At 43.6% G+C, this 20,001-nt stretch overlaps 1 protein-coding gene across 1 annotated transcript in view; it reads left to right on the top strand.

The window, feature by feature from the left end:
• myo15ab (myosin XVAb) overlaps nt 1–20,001 on the top strand; it is a 59,652-nt gene continuing 39,651 nt past the window's right edge. Inside the window, exons 1-22 of the mRNA XM_034294500.1 lie at nt 1–2,155; nt 2,549–2,754; nt 3,025–3,319; nt 3,702–3,784; nt 4,166–4,229; nt 5,753–5,862; nt 6,153–6,227; nt 6,787–6,877; nt 7,274–7,279; nt 7,462–7,565; nt 8,353–8,416; nt 8,776–8,889; nt 11,108–11,269; nt 13,964–14,077; nt 14,306–14,364; nt 14,635–14,758; nt 14,882–14,977; nt 15,250–15,381; nt 15,619–15,744; nt 16,210–16,442; nt 17,007–17,177; nt 17,774–17,891. Of these exons, the coding sequence (XP_034150391.1) occupies nt 23–2,155; nt 2,549–2,754; nt 3,025–3,319; nt 3,702–3,784; nt 4,166–4,229; nt 5,753–5,862; nt 6,153–6,227; nt 6,787–6,877; nt 7,274–7,279; nt 7,462–7,565; nt 8,353–8,416; nt 8,776–8,889; nt 11,108–11,269; nt 13,964–14,077; nt 14,306–14,364; nt 14,635–14,758; nt 14,882–14,977; nt 15,250–15,381; nt 15,619–15,744; nt 16,210–16,442; nt 17,007–17,177; nt 17,774–17,891 (4,680 nt within the window). The 5' untranslated portion in view covers nt 1–22. The remainder of the gene's footprint in view (nt 2,156–2,548; nt 2,755–3,024; nt 3,320–3,701; nt 3,785–4,165; nt 4,230–5,752; nt 5,863–6,152; nt 6,228–6,786; nt 6,878–7,273; nt 7,280–7,461; nt 7,566–8,352; nt 8,417–8,775; nt 8,890–11,107; nt 11,270–13,963; nt 14,078–14,305; nt 14,365–14,634; nt 14,759–14,881; nt 14,978–15,249; nt 15,382–15,618; nt 15,745–16,209; nt 16,443–17,006; nt 17,178–17,773; nt 17,892–20,001) is intronic.

Raw genomic sequence — 20,001 nt, 5'->3', positions numbered from 1 at the left:
GGGAACAGTGAGACCATCCACCATGGGAGGACGCGGGCGCCCCATGGCTCCCACTCAGAATGTCCCTCCATTTAGAACCTCGGTCCGCTCTAACCACTCAGGCCTTATCCTCTCCCCTCGACTCTCCCCGCGACTCCCCCACCACTCTTCTCCCCAGTTGGGCCAACATCCCCCCCTCAGCCACAGAGAGTCGGGGCGATTGCCGCCCGGGAAGCCAGTAGGGCGCGGACGTCCTCTGATGCAGAGGCAGTCTATACGTGGTCCCAGCATGCCCCCACCCTCACCTCAACCCTCCCTCAAACGCTACCCGCCTCCCTCCCCACACCTCTCACATCCCACGTCCTTGCGCTCCTCACCCCTCCTCCCCCGCGCCCCGCCCCTCGATCCTTATGGACAGCAGGACTTTGACCAATCAGCGTACATGCCACCCATACAGCAGCACATTCCCCACTACGGTTCTATGGAAGGGTATGAAGAACCGGTCCCCCTGTCCTCCCCGAGGATAGGCAACGCTTTACAGAACCAGGACTTACGCAGAGCAACATTTGGAAGCCCGGCAACTCAGCGCCGTGGTTCCCCGTATGGTTCCATAGCAGCAGAGTATGACTACCACTCCGAGCCTGGCCCATCCCCCTTACTCCACAACGCCCTGCAGAACCCCAACAAAGGAAATCCATACGCATCTGTTGCCCCCGACTACTACGGAGCACTGCAGAACCCAAAGATGCGCCAGCAGATGGGTCAGTACCGCGGAGCCCTCCCTCCACTCCACTCCCCCTATGTACAGCCCCAACTAGACCCTCGGCCCTCCCCACTACTAGGAAATGCCCTCCAGAAACACTCCCTACAACCTGGGTACCGCCTGCCACAAGGAACCCTCCAATCGCCCTATGGTTCTTTGGTGCCGTCCAACCCAATGCTAGCCAGCGCTATGCAGAACCAGTATGTTAGAGCAGCTTCATACACTCTGCCGAATGGTAGCATAATCCAGGATCCAGGGCAGCAACAGTTGCAGATGTCCCCCAGCCTGGTGGCGGCACTGTCAAACCCAGAGCTGAGGTCTGCCTCATACCAGCTCCCGGACGGCACCATCGCCATCAAACCGGTCGAAAACAAATCTCCAAATCTCACTGCAGCCTTATCAAACCCATACCTGAAGGCAGCGTCGTACACATTACCAGATGGAACCATAATCATTGATCCACACAAACCAGTTTCTCCAAACCTAGCAGCCGCGCTCATGAATCCGGCTCTGAAGGCGACGTCGTACACTCTCCCAAATGGTACCATCGCCATCGAACCCCAGCAACAGAAAAATCCAAACCTCTCTGCTGCATTGTCGAACCCATACATTAAATCAGCCTCGTACACTTTACCAGATGGAACCATTATCATTGACCCTAGGAAACCAGTGTCTCCAAGCCTTGGGCGCGCAATGCAGAACCCAGCAATGATGAATGCCTCCTACTCATTACCAGATGGAACCATTAGAGACCCTAATGCACAGATCTCACCCAAACTCTCTGCTGCAATAAACAACCCTTACCTAAAGTCCGCTTCCTACACCTTACCGGATGGTTCTCTCATTATTGACCCGCGGAAGCCTCGGTCTCCAAACCTCATGGCAGCTCTACAGAACCCATACCTAAAGTCAGTGTCCTATGAGCTCCCAGACGGTTCCATCATAATCGACCCGCGAAAACCTGTCTCGCCCAACCTGTCCTCAGCAATGCAGAACCCCGCACTAAGGAATGCAAGCTACATCCTGGAGGGAACTGAGATCACCAACCCCAACGCTCCTATTTCTCCAAACCTTTCGGCTGCAATGATGAACCCCCATTTGAGATCAGCGTCGTACACGCTACCAGATGGTTCTATGATCATTGACCCACGAAAACCCAGGACCCCGAACCTCATGGCGGCATTACAAAACCCATATCTGAAGTCAGTGTCCTACGAGCTGCCAGATGGAAGCGTCATCATCGACCCTCGAAAGCCTCGTGGGCCGGACCTGTCGGGAGCACTGTCAGGTGCCATGCAGCAGAACCAAGACCTGATGAACCAGAGACGGTACCGGCTGGGTGACGGATCCCTGGTCATCCCTGGTCAGAAGCCCCGACTCGGATCCGCCCTGAAGAACCAGAACATGAGGACGGTCAGCCATTATTCCATACATATATGTACCTGTGTTTTCTGTATCTGTGTCTGTTTCCTGTGTATCTATGACTGTTTCCTGCATATCTGTGACTGTTTCCTGCATTTCTGTGACTGTTTCCTGCATTTCTGTGACTGTTTCCTGTGTATCTGTGACTGTTTCCTGCATTTCTGTGACTGGTTCATGTGTATCTTTGACTGTTTCCTGCATATCTGTGACTGTTTCCTGCATATCTGTGGGTGTTTCCTTTTTATGCCTGATTCTGTGTGTATGTGACTGTTTCTTGTGTATCTTTCTTTCGTATGTATTTGTGTATGATTGCTGTGTAACTGTAACTGTTTCCTTTCTGTCTGACTATGTCAATGTGTGTTAGTGACTGTTTTCAGTTTACAGGTGGACTATCGCTTAGGTTACAGTGGGGTGTTGACTGCCCGGCCCACCAACCCCTTGCTGTCTGAGGCACTGGAAGACAATCAGGATCTCCTGAACCCACATTTGTATCGGCTCCATGAACGTAATCCACTGACGCGGAAGTTTGGAAACCCTTACTTGGATGAGGCCTTACTGAATTCCCAGCACCTCCGCTACGCATCGTACAGGTGGGTTAACTAAACTGCCAGTATTTATGTGATAACTGTACATTAAACTATCTTGCAGTTCAGTAAACGTGGTTCATGTCAAAGCTTTTAGACAAATGTTTTTTTTTAGTTTGTTTGTTGGGTGAGAAGGTGTTATCTGAACAAAATGGGTTCTCAATCAGGGACAGACAAAAAACTATTTCGGGTTCTAGCCTCTTCGGTTCTAGGAGTGTGGAGTACCCAGCCAAATGATAATCAATTAACATTATCACTGGCTGTTGTTTCCTGTAGAGTGCCTCCAGGGCTGCAGGGAGAGGACAACCGCTATGCCGTGGTACCCCCGTACGGGCCGCGGTCGGGCCATTGGGCACGGAACGCCCACTCTGGCCAGGATGGGGACGATGTCTGGGCTGCCGAGCGGGTTCTACCACACGGAACCATGCAGAACCTCACCAAGTGGTCCATGTACCGTGAGGTCATGGACTCAGAGGGCATCACTCCTGTGGCACCTAAAGAACTAATGGGAACTGGGTTGCCAGACTGGAACCCTGATAGAGAGGGAGAACTCACCAGTTGGTACGAGAAGGTAGGACAACCTCTATCACAAAACTGTAACCCCAACCTCTATCCCGAAACCCTAACCCCAACTTCTTTCCCGAAACCCTAACCCCAACCTCTATCCCAAAACCCTAACTCAGGAAACACAACCTCTATCCCCAAACCCTAACCCCAACCTCTATCTACAAACCCAAACCCAGGAAACACAACCTCTATCCCCAAACCCTAACCCAGGAAACCCAATCTCTATCTTCAAACCCTAACCCCAAACATTATCCCCAAACCTTAATGGAGGGAACACAACCCTAACGTCCCACACTGAGTGGCTGGGTTTGAGTTCTGAATAGACACCCAGTTTAACAAAATATGCTGTCATTTTAGCATTTGTTACTAATAATGTGTGTGTGCAGATCTACTCCATCAGATGCATGCCTACACTGGGCCACAGGCTGAAGCCATGGGTCTACGGCATGGAGGACATGACACAGATGGAGTAAGAACACTAATTCACTGCTTCCTGTCTGTCAATGACTGTATCTTGTTTACAGTGTGTCAATCTTTCTGGGTCTCTGTGTGGACTGTTGAGTATTTCCTGTATGTATCACTGAGTACTTATTCTGTTTCACTGAGTACTTATTCTGTTTCACTAAGTACTTATTCTGTTTCACTAAGTATTTTCTTAATATGTCACTGAGTATTTCCTGTATGTATCACTGAGTATTTCCTGTATGTATCACTGAGTACTTCCCGTGTTTCACTGAGTACTTATTCTGTTTCACTAAGTATTTTCTTAATGTGTCACTGAGTATTTCCTGTATGTATTACTGAGTATTTCCTGTATGCATCACTGAGTACTTCCTGTGTGTGTTTGCAGGGAACTGAATGAGACCACAGTGCTGATGAATTTGAAGAAGCGTTATGACCAGGATTTAATATATGTAAGAACTCATACATATTCATCTGTAGTTGTTAGCAGGAACTATAGTCATGTTTATTTATGTTGTATAATGAGGTATATATATACTTATGAGCCAAAACATTATGAACACTCACAGGAGAAGTGAATAATGTTAATCATCTAAAACATGTCAAGGTCTGGGTAGATTAGATGGTAAGTGGACAATAAGTTCCTGTAGTTAACTTAATGGATGCAGGAGAAATGGGCAGGAGTAAAGACCTGAGTAACTTTCACAAGGGCCAAATTGTTATTGTCAGACAACTGGGTCAGAGCATCCCTGAAATGGCAAGGCTTGTGTGGCGCTCCCGGTCAGCAGTGGTGAGAACCTACCGACTGTGGTCAGAGGAGGGACAAACCACAAACCAGCGACAGGTTGTTTGGCATCCAAGGCTCATTGATGTGTGAGGGCAACGAAGACTTTCCCATCTGGTCCAAACTGACTGAAAGTGTACTGGGCAAAAGTCACAGAAAATGTTAATGATGGTTACGAAAGGAATGTGTCAGAACACACAGTGGATCACACCCTGCTGCATATGGGTCTGCATAACCACAGACCGGTCAGGGTTCCCATGATGACAGCAGTCCACCGTAGACCTGGACTACAATGGCCACGGAAGTGTCAGAACTGGTCCTTGGATCAGTGGAAGAAGTTCACCTGCTCTGAAGACTCCCATTTTCTTTTACATCACAGTGACAACCGTGCACGTGAGCGCTGTTTACCTGTGGAAGTGATGGGACCAGGATGCACTGTGGGAAGACGACAAGCCAATGGAGGGATTGTGATGCTCTGGGCAATGTTCTGCATTCATGTGGATGTCAAATTGACACGTACCACCTGCCTAATCATTGTTGCAGACCAGGTTCACCCCTTCATAGCAACGGTATTCCCTGATGTTAGTGGCCTCTTTCAGCAGGATTATGCGCCCTGCCACACTGGAATGATATGAGGAACATGTTGAAGAGTTCAAGGTGTTTACTTGGCCTCCAAATTCCCCAGATCTCAATCTGATCGCGCATCTGTGGGATGTGTTGGATAAACAGGTCCAATCCATAGAGGCCCCACCTCCCAACATACAGGATCTGCTGCTAATGTCTTAGTACCAGATACCAAAGGACAAGTTCAGGGGTCTGGTAGAGTTCATACCTCGACGGGTCAGGGCTGTTTTAGCGGTATATTAGGCAGGTGGTTATAATGTTTTGGCTCATCCGTTTATATGTGTAATTTATATGTATGTTATGAACAGATACTGTAAATAAAGGTATATTTATACATGAATGTAGATTGGTTTGAGGAGGTGTGTTCACATACTCCCCTGATGAGGGGGTGTGGTCAGTTACCCTCCTGGTGAGGGGGTGTGGTCAGTTACCCCGCTGATGAGGGGGTGTGGTCAGATACTCCCCTGATTGGGGGGTTGTGGTCAGGAGCTTTTCTCTATGTTTAAATCCTTATTTTCTTGTTTAGTTTTTATTACTCTTTTGGTCTGTTCTCCCTCTTGGTATCAGACATATATAGGCAGTATCCTGGTTTCAGTGAACCCTTATCGGCTGCTGAACATCTATGGGACTGACATGGTGCGTCAATATGAGGGCCATGGCGTTGGAGACAACCCTCCGTAAGAACAGTCTGTATGTCTGAGTGTGATCAAAATGTATGTCAGTCAAAAGTAATATTTTATTTAACTATTGAAAACCTTTAGTCAGGTATCTAGATTTAAAAAATCCCATGTCCTTCACCATCCTGGAGTTTGTAGCTTGCTTGTCAGTTGTCGTTTAAAGGCAAGGTTATCGTGCTGTCAACCAGTGCCTCAGAATTCTGTTGATCAATGACCACTTTGTCTGCTAATTAATGGATGAATTCATGCTCCGTGATGGATACTCTGGTCATTCTTCTGCTCTCTTCCAGTCACCTGTTTGCCATCGCTAATGTTTCCTACACCACCTTGATGGATGATAAGCATAACCAGTGCATTATTATCAGGTACCACTCAGAATAATGCAGTGATAAAGTTTGTAATAATGCAGTGATGTGCAGTGAACCCAGCTGGTGTAGTATGGTGCTTACAGTGTCAGGGCAGTGGGTTCCAGTACGAAATAAGTATGAAACATACTCTCACTGCTGTAAGGATGATTTAAGAATGCCCCTTCATCATAGATACTAATACTGATAATGTTGGAAATGTAGCAATAATTTTGCTTGTTTAAAAATTGAATCTGAAATTAATTAGTAATATTTCTGATGGGTAAAAATATAATGGTGGAAATGGTGGTGATCATGTGTTTCACTGAAATGAGTGAATCAGGGAAGAAGGAAAATTGTTTAATTTAATTATATTTCCTTTACTCAAAATGTATTCCAAATACAACGTATTGTATGTCACACATGAAATTACATTTTACAAATACTTTGAATGTACTCCAATATACATTTAACATTAATGGTTGAATGTTGACAATGTTGATTATGCAATTCACTGTATAGTTAGTAATTAATTTGTAATACTGGATCAAGTTTGATAATGTCTGATAATGTCTTTCAGTGGAGAGAGCGGCTCAGGGAAGACTGAAGCCACTAAATTGGTCCTACGTTACTTGACAGCAATTCATCACAAACGCAATATAACACAACAGGTACAACACACAAACACAGGACCAACATATGAAGACTAACTCAGACTAACACAGACTAACACACGCAGACAAACTAAAAATACACTATTATTACTTTTATACACTTATACACTGTATATGTTATACATATGTTATACACTGTTATACACTGTTATACACTATTCATTTTTGTCTGTCTCTGCCCCTGCCCTGACCTTCACCCCTGCCCACCGCCCCTGTCCTGACCTTCTCCCCTGCCCGCCGCCCCTGCCCTGACCTTCACCCTTGACCTTCACCCCTGACCTTCACCCCTGACCTTCACCCCTGACCTTAACCCCTTACATCCGCCCCTGACCTTAACCCCTGACATCCGCCCCTGACCTTAACCCCTGACATCCGCCCCTGCCCTGACCCCAGATTGAGGTAATGTGCAACTTCTGTTGTTGATGTGATTGTAGATAGATGAGATAGATGAGATGTTAAATAGATGAGATTAGATTCAACTTTATTATCACAGTATGAGTACAGTACAACGAAATGCAGTTTGCATTTTACAAATAACCATAGTGACTAGTCTTTGTACTGATTGGCCATTGTGATAACAGATTCTGGAGGCCACACCACTGTTGGAATCCTTTGGGAATGCGAAAACAGTCTGGAATGACAACTCTAGCCGCTTTGGAAAATACGTTGAGATTTTTCTGGAGGAGTGAGTTGTCTTTACATTATGACTCTAACTCTTTTACTGTGGTAACTTTTTCTATAGCCTCTGTAAAAGGTTACCCCACATTACCATAGTAACTACAGAATGTTTGTTCCCTAAAGTACCTCAGTAACTACTGTATGTTGTGTAGCACTGCCGGCTAGTTTCATTTAACTGCAGCATATCTCCCTGAATCCCAGCACTGGCAGGCCTCTAACAGGGTCGGTCCTGGTCGGTCCCTGGATGGGATCCCAGCACTGGCAGGCCTCTAACAGGCTCGGTCCTGGTCGGTCCCTAGATGGGTTTGGGTCTAAAGACCTAAAGAACAAATCCCAAACCCCAGGGCAAGGAAGGGGACATTGCCCTGTGTAAGGTGCAATTTTTCAGATGGGATGTTTAACAAGTGTCATGACGCACTGTTGTCACTGAAGATCCTATTTGATAATTTTTTTTAAGAAGCAGGAGCGTTAAACTTCCTGGGTACATTTCCAATTTGACTGTTGCCACTTAATCATCCCCAGAGCTTCTAATAAGTCAATTCATCCTTTCTTCTCCCCTGTAACTAAACGGGATGCAGTCACTAACAAGATCTTCATAAGTAAAAAAAAAAAAGTATCCAATCACAAAGTTGCTGGGGGTGTCAATGTAAGTGGTTACTGTGGCGTTACTACGGTAACTGTGTTGGTGTGACAAGGTGTCAGCTTAATACTCACTCATACATGACTTAATAATGAACCTTGGGTTACTAACACTCACTCTGGTCATCTCACTGTGTGTGTGTGTGTGTGTTCAGGGGTGTGATCAGTGGTGCCATAACCTCCCTGTATCTGTTGGAGAAGTCACGCATTGTCTTTCAGGTGAGAAACACACACACACGATGAGATGTCAAACTGGAGGAGTCTCCTTACGACTGAGTCACCGAGAAATAAAATACTGTAGATCCTAAATGAAGAAAAACCACACGCATCTCCTCAGCTTAACCCTCTCTGTCTCAAGGCCCAGTCAGACAGGAACTATCACATCTCCTCAGCTTAACCCTCTCTGTCTCAAGGCCCAGTCAGACAGGAACTATCACATCTCCTCAGCTTAACCCTCTCTGTCTCAAGGCCCAGTCAGACAGGAACTATCACATCTCCTCAGCTTAACCCTCTCTGTCTCAAGGCCCAGTCAGACAGGAACTATCACATCTCCTCAGCTTAACCCTCTCTGTCTCAAGGCCCAGTCAGAGAGGAACTATCACATCTTCTATGAGCTCCTGGCTGGGTTGGAGCCACGGGACAAACGCTCTCTTTACCTGCAGGAAGCCGAGACATACTTTTACCTCAACCAGGTAAACACACACACACATCTCAATGAAGCACACACACCCACACACATCTCAATGAAGCACACACACCCACACACATCTCAATGAAGCACACACACACACACATCTCAATGAAGCACACACACACACACACACATCTCAATGAAGCACACACATACACACACACACATCTCAATGAAGCACACACACACACACACATCTCAATGAAACACACATCTCAATGAAGCACACACACATCTCAATGGAACACACATCTCAATGAAGCATACACACATCTCAGTTAAGCATATATACACACACATCTCAATAAAGCACACCCACACACACATCTCAATAAAGCACACCCACACACACATCTCAATAAAGCACACCCACACACACATCTCAATAAAGCACACCCACACACACATCTCAATAAAGCGTACACACACACATCCCAATGAAGCATACACACATACACACATCTCAATGAAGCACACACATACACACATCTCAATGAAGCACACACACATCTCAGTTAAGCATATATACACACACATCTCAATAAAGCACACCCACACACACATCTCAATAAAGCACACCCACACACACATCTCAATGAAGCACACACACATCTCAGTTAAGCATATATACACACACATCTCAATAAAGCACACCCACACACACATCTCAATAAAGCACACCCACACACACATCTTAATGAAGCATACACATACACACATCTCAATGAAGCACACACACACACATCTCAATGAGTCATACACACATCTCAGTTAAGCATATATACACACACATCTCAATAAAGCACACCCACACACACATCTCAATAAAGCACACCCACACACACATCTCAATGAAGCGTACACACATACACACATCTCAATAAAGCACACCCACACACACATCTCAATGAAGCATACACACATACACACATCTCAATGAAGCACCCACACACACATCTCAATGAAGCGTACACACATACACACATCTCAATGAAGCACACACACACACATCTCAATGAGTCATACACACACAGCAAATCAATTTAGCGAGACGTTTTAAAATTATTTTTAAGGTTTTAAGGTTTAAATAATTTTTTCTAATAACATTTTGCCAGGGGTGGTAGATATTTTTAGATAAATTAGATTTTTACAGCTACATTCCTGAATTGGCAAGTTTACAGGGTGGGCTAGACCTACTGTCTTGATCATAACCTGCTGAAAAACATCACTATGAAGTTTATAGAGGTGGTTAGACCTACTGTCTTGATCATAACCTGCTGAAAAACATCACTATGAAGTTTATAGAGGTGGTTAGACCTACTGTCTAGATAATAACCTGCTGAAAAACATCACTATGAAGTTTATAGAGGTGGTTAGACCTACTGTCTAGATAATAACCTGCTGAAAAACATCACTATGAAGTTTATAGAGGTGGTTAGACCTACTGTCTTGATCATAACCTGCTGAAAAACATCACTATGAAGTTTATAGAGGTGGTTAGACCTACTGTCTAGATAATAACCTGCTGAAAAACATCACTATGAAGTTTATAGAGGTGGTTAGACCTACTGTCTAGATAATAACCTGCTGAAAAACATCACTATGAAGTTTATAGAGGTGGTTAGACCTACTGTCTAGATAATAACCTGCTGAAAAACATCACTATGAAGTTTATAGAGGTGGTTAGACCTACTGTCTAGATAATAACCTGCTGAAAAACATCACTATGAAGTTTATAGAGGTGGTTAGACCTACTGTCTTGATCATAACCTGCTGAAAAACATCACTATGAAGTTTATAGAGGTGGTTAGACCTACTGTCTAGATAATAACCTGCTGAAAAACATCACTATGAAGTTTATAGAGGTGGTTAGACCTACTGTCTAGATAATAACCTGCTGAAAAACATCACTATGAAGTTTATAGAGGTGGTTAGACCTACTGTCTAGATAATAACCTGCTGAAAAACATCACTATGAGGTTTATAGAGGTGGCTAGACCTTCTCTCTAGATAATAACCTGCTGAAAAACATCACTATGAGGCTTATAGAGGTGGCTAGACCTACTGTCTAGATCATAACCTGCTGAAAAACATAATTATGAAGCAGTTCTGGAAACCCATGAACTCACCACCAACAGGAATTAGCATTCATCTGAATTTGCTAATTAGAAAATATACATAATCTCTGTACTTGTTCTGTGTGTGTGGCTGTGTCCCAGGGTGGAGACTGTCTGATTGAAGGGAAGGACGACAGTGCAGATTTCAGGCGTGTGCAGAGTGCCATGGACATTCTGGGTTTTAGTCCTGAAGAGCAGAACGCCATCTACAGACTGCTCTCCTCTGTTCTGCACCTGGGCAACGTATTCTTCCAACCCTTCCAGGTATACTGACCCCTGACCCATGACCCCCAGCTGCACCTGGGCAATATATTCTTCCAACCCTTCCAGGTATACTAACCCCTGACCCCCAGCTGCACCTGGGCAATATATTTTTCCAACCCTACCAGGTATACTAACCCCTGACCCCCATTTACACCTGGGCAATATATTCTTCCAACACTTCCAATAAGTGAGATAATCTGACAATGGAACAAGACAAATTCCACAATATTTAAGACATATTTTCTAAAAACAAGCGTAATAATCTATCTTGTTATTAAATATATACCTTATTTTAATGATAGTAGAGTTTTTAACATGAAAATAAGATAAATATACTTGTCAAGCCATATTTTATATAGACTCAAACAGAACTGTTCAACACCAGAGTCAGTGCATTTGCATATACATCTTTTAAACATTTTACCAGGGCAGATAACTGAAAACCCATTTTCATTTACAGCAATGAACTTGACCTTTTAACCAATGACATCAGCTCTGAAAACAATCAGATGTGATTTATACCTCTAGGTGTGTCTTAAAATGATCAAATGTGATTTAAACCTCTAGGTGTCTTAACACGACAAGGTGTGATTTGAACCAATAGGCGTGTCTCAAAATGAACAGATGTGATTTAAACCTTTAGGTGTCTTAACACGACAAGGTGTGATTTGAACCAATAGGCGTGTCTCAAAATGACCAGATGTGTTTTAAACCTTTAGGTGTCTTAAAATGACCAGATGTGATTTAAACCAATAGGCGTGTCTCAAAATGACCAGATGTGTTTTAAACCTTTAGGTGTCTTAAAATGACCAGATGTGATTTAAACCAATAGGCGTGTCTCAAAATGAACAGGTGTGTTTTAAACCTTTAGGTGTCTTAAAATGACCAGATGTGATTTGAACCAATAGGCGTGTCTCAAAATGAACAAATGTGTTTTAAACCTTTAGGTGTCTTAAAATGACCAGATGTGATTTAAACCAATAGGCGTTTCTCAAAATGAACAGATGTGATTTAAACCAATAGGCGTGTCTCAAACTGAACAGATGTGATTTAAACCTTTAGGTGTCTTAAAACGATTAGATGTGATTTAAACCTTGAACTGTGTCGTTAAACCCAGAGCCACAGCTGCCTCCGAGGTAATTTAGTTCAATCAAGCAATCCCACCTGTTCCTGCCCTATCATCTAAAAAATATACCCAGAATCAAAGGCTTGGTGTCCCAAAAAGACCAAGAGAAGCTCATCCATGCTTTTATCTCTAGTAGGGTTGACTACTGTAATGGCCTCTTAACTGGACTTAACTGCTGCTGCTAGAATGTTAACCAGGACCAAGAGAACAGAGCACATCACTCCAGTTCTTAAATCTTTGCATTGGCTTCTGGTCAGTTATAGAATAGATGTTAAAGTGGTGCTTTTAGTTTATAAATCACTGAATGGTTTAGGAACCGAATACATTTCTGATATGTTTGAAGAATATAAACCGAGCAGGGCTCTTAGATCCATGAACACAGGTCAGCTAGTAGAGCCCAGAGTCCAAACTAAACATGGAGAAGCTGCGTTTAGCACTTATGCTGTATACAACTGGAATAAACTACCAGAAGAGCTTAGACATGCCCCAAACATTTTTAAATCCAGGTAAAAAACAATTCTCTTTTCACATGCCTATGACTGAGCATTTAAACTTAACCACACTGTTTAGCCTTATAGCTTCCTATGTTTTTATCCCATTTTTAATCTTTATATGTTTTCTTATTGTATTTTGTATTATGATGATGTTTTCATTTGTTTTCATGTTTTCATTTGAGTATTTGTTTTTATGTTATTGTACTTTCAATGTCAATGTGATCTTTATTTATAAAGCACATTTAAAACAACTTTCATTGACCAAAGTGCTGTACTGGACAAAATTACAAAGTATACAAAATCTATGAAATTTCCTGGAAAGAAATTATGTAGATACACCAAAGACAGACAAAATAGCAGCACAGACATTTGATGCCAACTCAGCTAGCATTAAAAGCCACAGGTGTAAACAGGTGCGTCTTTAGCAGTGACTTAAAAGTGTATATTGTCTGGGCGTTTTGAATATGCAGTGGTTGACTGTTCCAGAGGATGGGACCACCCACCGCGAATGTTTGATCCCCTCTTGTTTTTAGCCTGGCTTTTGGAAGTAACTGGTTAGCTGACCTCAGTGCTCGGGCTGGAGAATGACGATGTAAAAGTTCAGACAGATATAAAGGGGCCAATCCATTTAAAACCTTAAAGACAAGCATTAAAATCTTAAAACCTGAAACAAACAGGAAGCCAATGGAGGGAGGCCAAAATTGGTGTTAGGTGCTCCCGTTTTCTTATACCGGCTAAAATTCAGGCGGCAGCATTTTGTACTTGGTTGGTTTAGGGTTTTCTGATCTACCCTCAAGTACAAGGAATTACAGTAATCCAGCCAAGACGTAATAAATGCATGGATAACTTTCTCAACTTTCATACATTTTTGTTATTGTTATTTTTCTTTGTAAAGCACATTTTATTGCTTCAATGTATGAATTGTGCTATATAAATACTTGCTTGCTTGCTTGCTTGCTAGACAGATGGACAGGAGGTGTATAAAATAACAAGAAGTGAGTTTATAACAGGTGTTTGTATAATCTAGTAACATATATATTGTATACAGTATCTGACTGTGTTTCCTAAACACAGATGGAAGGACAGGAGGTGGCATCAGTGGTCAGTGCTCAGGAGATCAGAGTGGTGGCTGAACTCCTCCAGATCTCACCTGAGGGCCTACAGAAGGCTATCACACACAAAGTCACGGTCAGTACTGGACTACAACTAACATCACCTCTATCACACAAAGTCACGGTCAGTACTGGACTACAACTAATATCACCTCTAATATTATTTTTGCCAAACACTAGTAGCAAACATTCGCAAAATTCTGGCATAATTTTTTAAGGCTGTTTATTTTGCTGCAAATTTGCCATGAACTTGAGGGAAGTTTGCTACAATAAATACATTTTTGTAATGGCTTTGACCATGTAGGATACAGTACGGGAGAAGATCTACACCCCTCTGACAGTGGAGAGTGCAGTGGATGCTAGGTAGGTGTTGACCTAATGACACAACATTACAAACCGTTTCAACATCTTAGACCTAACGACACAACATTACAAACCAAGTTTCAACATCTTAGACCTAACGACACAACATTACAAACCAAGTTTCAACATCTTAGACCTAACGACACAACATTACAAACCGTTTCAACATCTTAGACCTAACGACACAACATTACAAACCAAGTTTCAACATCTTAGACCTGACGACACTGCAAAAAAGGTTTCTACATTTGGGAATGTTTGTTTCCATAGAGACGCTGTTGCCAAGATACTGTACTCACTGCTGTTTCATTGGCTGACAGAGAAAATAAATGGGCGGGTCTATCCTCGAAATGAGGCCCTGTCCATCTCAATACTTGATATATACGGCTTTGAGGTAACCGAGACACCTCACAAACACAAACACACACACACACACAAACGGACACCTCACATGCACACTCACACCCTTTCATTCTCTTTTCTTTCTCCCCCTCTATCAACCCTGCTGTCTCCGTAGGATCTGTTATTCAACAGTTTTGAGCAGCTGTGTATAAACTATGCCAACGAGACACTTCAGTTCTACTTTAACAGGATCGTCTTCAGAGAGGAGCAGGTCAGTCAATGCAACTGGCAACACGCATCCGTTTAAACACCTGGGACTAGATAAAAAATTGGAGTCCATATTCTGAGCCAGAATCAAGTTTGTTTACTTTGTATGAATCGTTGCAGAGATTAAGTGTAACTGGAGTGTAACTGGAGTGTAACTGGAATGTAACTGGGAACACTCAGAACCATATTGTGTCCACATACCTCCATTCAAACACATGGGCCTTGAACCAAAATGGCAGCTGTTTTCTGATCTGCTATGTGTGCTGTGTTCTGCAGGAAGAGTACATCCGGGAGCAGATCAGCTGGCAGGAGCTCCCTTTCAGTGACAACCAGACTGTCATCAACCTCATTGCCGCTAAGCCTCATGGGATACTGAGGATCCTGGATGATCAGAGCGGGTTCCCTCAGGTAAACATTCCCCTCACCACTTGTTCCAGTTACAACAATTAGGCTGCTTCATAACAGGTCGAAAATTCTGAAACCAATCTATTCGCAGAGCAATGGGTTTTGGGCTAGACAAGTTGACCACTAGTAACTATTAATTCTAAAAAATGTATAGGTTCCTGTCAAGGAAACATCCCTCAAGCCCATTGTCATTTGATCTACCTCATTCATATCAGTGTCATTTCCTGTTCCTGTTGCTAGGCCACAGACCACACCTTCCTCCAGAAGTGCCACTATCACCACGGGAACAGTGATCTATACATCCGGCCAAAGATGCCCCTCCCAGAGTTCACCCTGAAACATTACGCTGGGAAGGTCACCTACCAGGTACCCAAACACTAATGTCCCTCAGAGTCCTGTCCTGGCTGACGTGGCCTGGGGACTCAGAACGCAGGGAGAGAGGTGACTCACTGGTCTGGACAAGAGTCTTTTGTAACCGCAATATTTACTTTGTAAACATTTTGATTGGTTTTTAGTTGCTAGCTATTTGCATGTGCAACGGACCAAACTTCCTCAACAGTTCACAACAAGGAAGTGATGACTGTTTGATTTTGTGTGACGGCACTTTGGTAAAACATAGATCCTAACTTGTTCAGTTATAAATGGGGATACCTAACCAGTGGAAGACACTGCCTTGGAGAATAAGGGGGCATCCCCTCGCCTCCTGCCCACAACAACATAATACCCTTTCCAGACTCTAAAGGCAGAAGTACTTTGAGTTCGGGGTCAGCCAGGCTCCTTTTCTCTTCCTAACTTCATAACAATGTGCTGCTGTCCCCTTGCTCGCCATAGGTACATAAGTTCCTTCATAAGAACTTTGACCTGGTACGTCAGGACGTGCTGGAGCTCTTCAGTGGGAGTAAGAACCGCACGGTTTCCAACCTGTTCCTGAAACACAGCGAGGGCCTTGCATCTCAACAGCGCTCGGCTGCCAGGAGGGGCTCCACCGCCCGTCGCCTCAATGCCAACACCGTCAGCGCCAAGTTCCAGAGTAGTCTGCAAGAGCTGGTGGAGAAGATGGAGAGGTTAGGGGACAGGGTTTTGACAGTTCTGCAAGGTCTACCATACCAGCGATTCCGGGTTCTAGAGTGCTTCAGGGTTTTAGTTTTACTGTAGAGGTCTGCACAGAAACACAAATCCAATTACAACAGAGCTTGGAATGAACAGCTGAACCATAGATGCTGATTAATCAGAAATTAATTGTTTTGTTCCAACCTTCACCACACATTTACCATCATATTGTTCCAACATCTTCACCATCCTCATACCTTCATATTGTTCCAACAACTTCACCACACATTTACCTTCTTGTCATTCCAACATCTTTACCACACCTTTACCTTCCTGTTGTTACCACACCTTTACCTTCATCCTGTTCAAACATCTTTACCTTCTTGTTGTTCCAACATCTTCACCACACCTCAGAACTATTTTGTTGGCAATGAGGGTGCCGTTTCATATTTCAAATTAGTGTGGGTCTTATACATTTCATTTTAAAGCATTCTAGGTCCTACAATTCTAAAGTCCTTGCGTATCTCTACATATGAAAGTGATCTTTGTATGATTGCTTGTGTCCATCTATATTCCAGATGTAAGCCATATTTTGTACGCTGCATTAAGCCAAACCAGCACAAGGAAGCGGACCGATTTGATATGGAGCTTGTCAAGACACAGCTACGCTACTCTGGTATCATGGAGACCATACGGATCAGGAAGGAGGGATATCCAATCAGAATGCCCTTCTATCAATTCCTGAACAGGTGAGCCTTCAGTGACATCACTTGTTTACTTGCTTGCTTATGGCTGTCTAGAATAATATCATAATGTAATTGCTCTTGATTTATCATGCCAGCTGCAAGATCCTCTGTTGTTCATGCCAGCTGCAAGATGCTCCGTTGTTCATGCTAGTTGCTAGGTCCTCTGTTGTTCATACTTGCTGCTATATCATGTTATTTAAGCTAGCTGCTAGATCCTATGTTATTCATGATTGCCACTCTATACAGTCTCACAAAAGAAAATACTCAAATTCATCCAAATGTGAAATTTGAATGAAAATGTCAGAGTCAGGTCAGAGGTAAAGCATTGTTTTTGAAGATACAAAAACTAGAAACCACATAGTTTCGGTTAGGCCAGTTTTACACTAACGGTTAAGGTTAGGGCTAGGGCTAGGAGGATCAGTTAGGGTTAGGGTTACTGGATTAAATGATACATTTTAGCATCTCCCTCAACTCGCAGCTCCTCTAAAAACTGAGTTTCTCCTCTGATCTTTCTCTTTTCTATTCAATTTTAAAAATGTTAATGTGAGATTACATTGAGCTCTGTGTGTGTGTGTGTGTGTTTGTTTGTTTGTTGTTAGGTACAAGGCATTGCTCTGTCTAAAGGAAGTACCTCTAGCAGATGGGGACAGATGTGTTGAGATGCTGTTTAAGCTGTGTCCTATCAAACCTGGAACATACCAAGTAGGAGTTACTAAGGTATGGGGGCGAGGCAGGCCTGCAACAGGGACAGGGGCATGTTTACCACTGTATTGCATCACCTCTTCTTTTAACAATGCTCTGTAAGCGTTTGGGAACTGAGACCAATTGTTGTAGTTTTGAAAGTGAAATGGCAGACCAGTTTAGCACCCAGACATTTACTACAGAGTCATGCTGTTGTAATACATGCGGAATGTGGTTTGGCATTGTCTTGCTGAAATAAGCAAGGCCTTCCCTGAAAATTACAATTACATTTTTATTTATTTACATTACATTTTCAGAGAAATATCGAAGAAGACTTGAGACGCTAGATTAATTGTTGTGTTAACTTGCAGATATTGACAGCTCGAGACACGTCCTTCCGAGGTAGCACCACATTCTTTAATGAGACCCCCAGAGGTTTGCAAGTGTGAAGACAATAAATGTGAAAATATAACAAGTTTCTGGTGTTAGGGTGAGTTCAGTCATCCATGAGGAACTCGGAGTAGAGCCGCTGCTCCTTTGCATCGAAAGGAACCAGTTGAGGTGGTTCGGGCATCTGGTAAGGATGCCCCCAGGACGTCTCCCTAGGGAGGTGTTCCAGGCACGTCCAGCTGGGAGGAGACCTCGGGGTAGGCCCAGGACTAGGTGGAGAGATTATATTTCGACACTGGCCTGGGAACGCCTCGGGATCCCCCAGTCAGAGCTGGCAAATGTGGCTCAGGAAAGGGAAGTTTGGGGTCCCCTGCTGGAGCTGCTGCCCCCGCGACCCGATACCGGATAAGCGGATGAAGATGAGATGAACAAGTTTCTGGGCAGTGCACACATATTTTGCCGTCAATTCTCCAGTGATTGTTGGTCACAATCCTGCGTGGTATGTCCCTCCCACATTGTTCCTTATGTCCCTCCCACATGGATCTTTATGTCTCTCCCACATGGATCTTTATGTCTCTCCCACATGGATCTTTATGTCCCTCCCACACACATCTTTATGTCCTTCCCAGATGGATTATATGTCCTTCCCACATGGATCTTTATGTCCCTCCCACATGGATCTTTATGTCCCTCCCACATGGATCTTTATGTCCCTCCCACATGGATCTTTATGTCCCTCCCACATGGATCTTTAGGTCCTTCCCACATGGATCTTTATGTCTCGATCATGCCAGTGTGTATTCAAACTCCATGGAAAAGATTATTTTAACTGAGTCTATCCAGAGTTTTATTCTCTCTCTGGTAATGTAAATAAACCTATGTCAAATCAATCAATCAATCAAAATGTATTTATAAAGCGCTTTTTACAACAGCAGTTGTCACAAAGTGCTTTACAGAGACACCCGGCCTTAAACCCCAAGGAGCAAACAACAGTAGTGTTGAATTTCAGTGGCTAGGAAAAACTCCCTAAGAAGGTCGAATTTTAGGAAGAAACCTAGAGAGGACCCAGGCTCAGAGGGGTGACCAGTCCTCTTCTGGCTGTGCCGTGTGTATATCCACAACCTATGTTGCTCCAAAACCTGTATTATTCAGCATTAATGGTGCCTTCACAGATGTACAAGTCACCCATCCCATGTGCACTAATGCACCCCCATACCATCACGGATGTTGGCTTTTGAACTGTGCACTGATAAGAAGCCAGATGGTCCATCTCCTCTTTAGTCCAGAGGACGCGGTGTCCATGATATTGAAAAGAATTTCAACATTTTGATTCTTCTGACCACAGGACAGTTTTCAACTTCGCCTCACTCCATCCAAAATGAGCTTGGGCCCGGAGAAGGCGGGCTTCTAGATCTTGTTTATATCTGATTTATTTTTTGTATGGTAGAGTTTTACCTTGCATTTGTGGATGTAGTGACATAATGTGTTCACAGACAGTGGTTTTCAGAAGTGTCCCTGAGCCCATGCAGTGATTTCCAGTACAGAATCATGTCTGTTTTTAATACAGTGTCGTCTGAGGGCCCGAAGATCACGGCCATCCAATATTGGTTTTCAGCCTTGTCCCTTACATACAGAGATTTCTCCAGATTCTCTGAATATTTTAATAATATTATGTACTGTCGATGATGAGATCCCCAAACTTTTTGCAATTATACATTGTGAAACATATTTCTTAAATTGTTGCACTATTTGCGTG

This window comes from Esox lucius, chromosome 9, assembly GCF_011004845.1.
Source record: "Esox lucius isolate fEsoLuc1 chromosome 9, fEsoLuc1.pri, whole genome shotgun sequence".
Taxonomy (NCBI): Eukaryota; Metazoa; Chordata; class Actinopteri; order Esociformes; family Esocidae; genus Esox; species Esox lucius.
The sequence above is the reverse complement of the archived record's forward strand: the minus strand, read 5'-3'. Positions and strand labels throughout refer to the sequence as shown.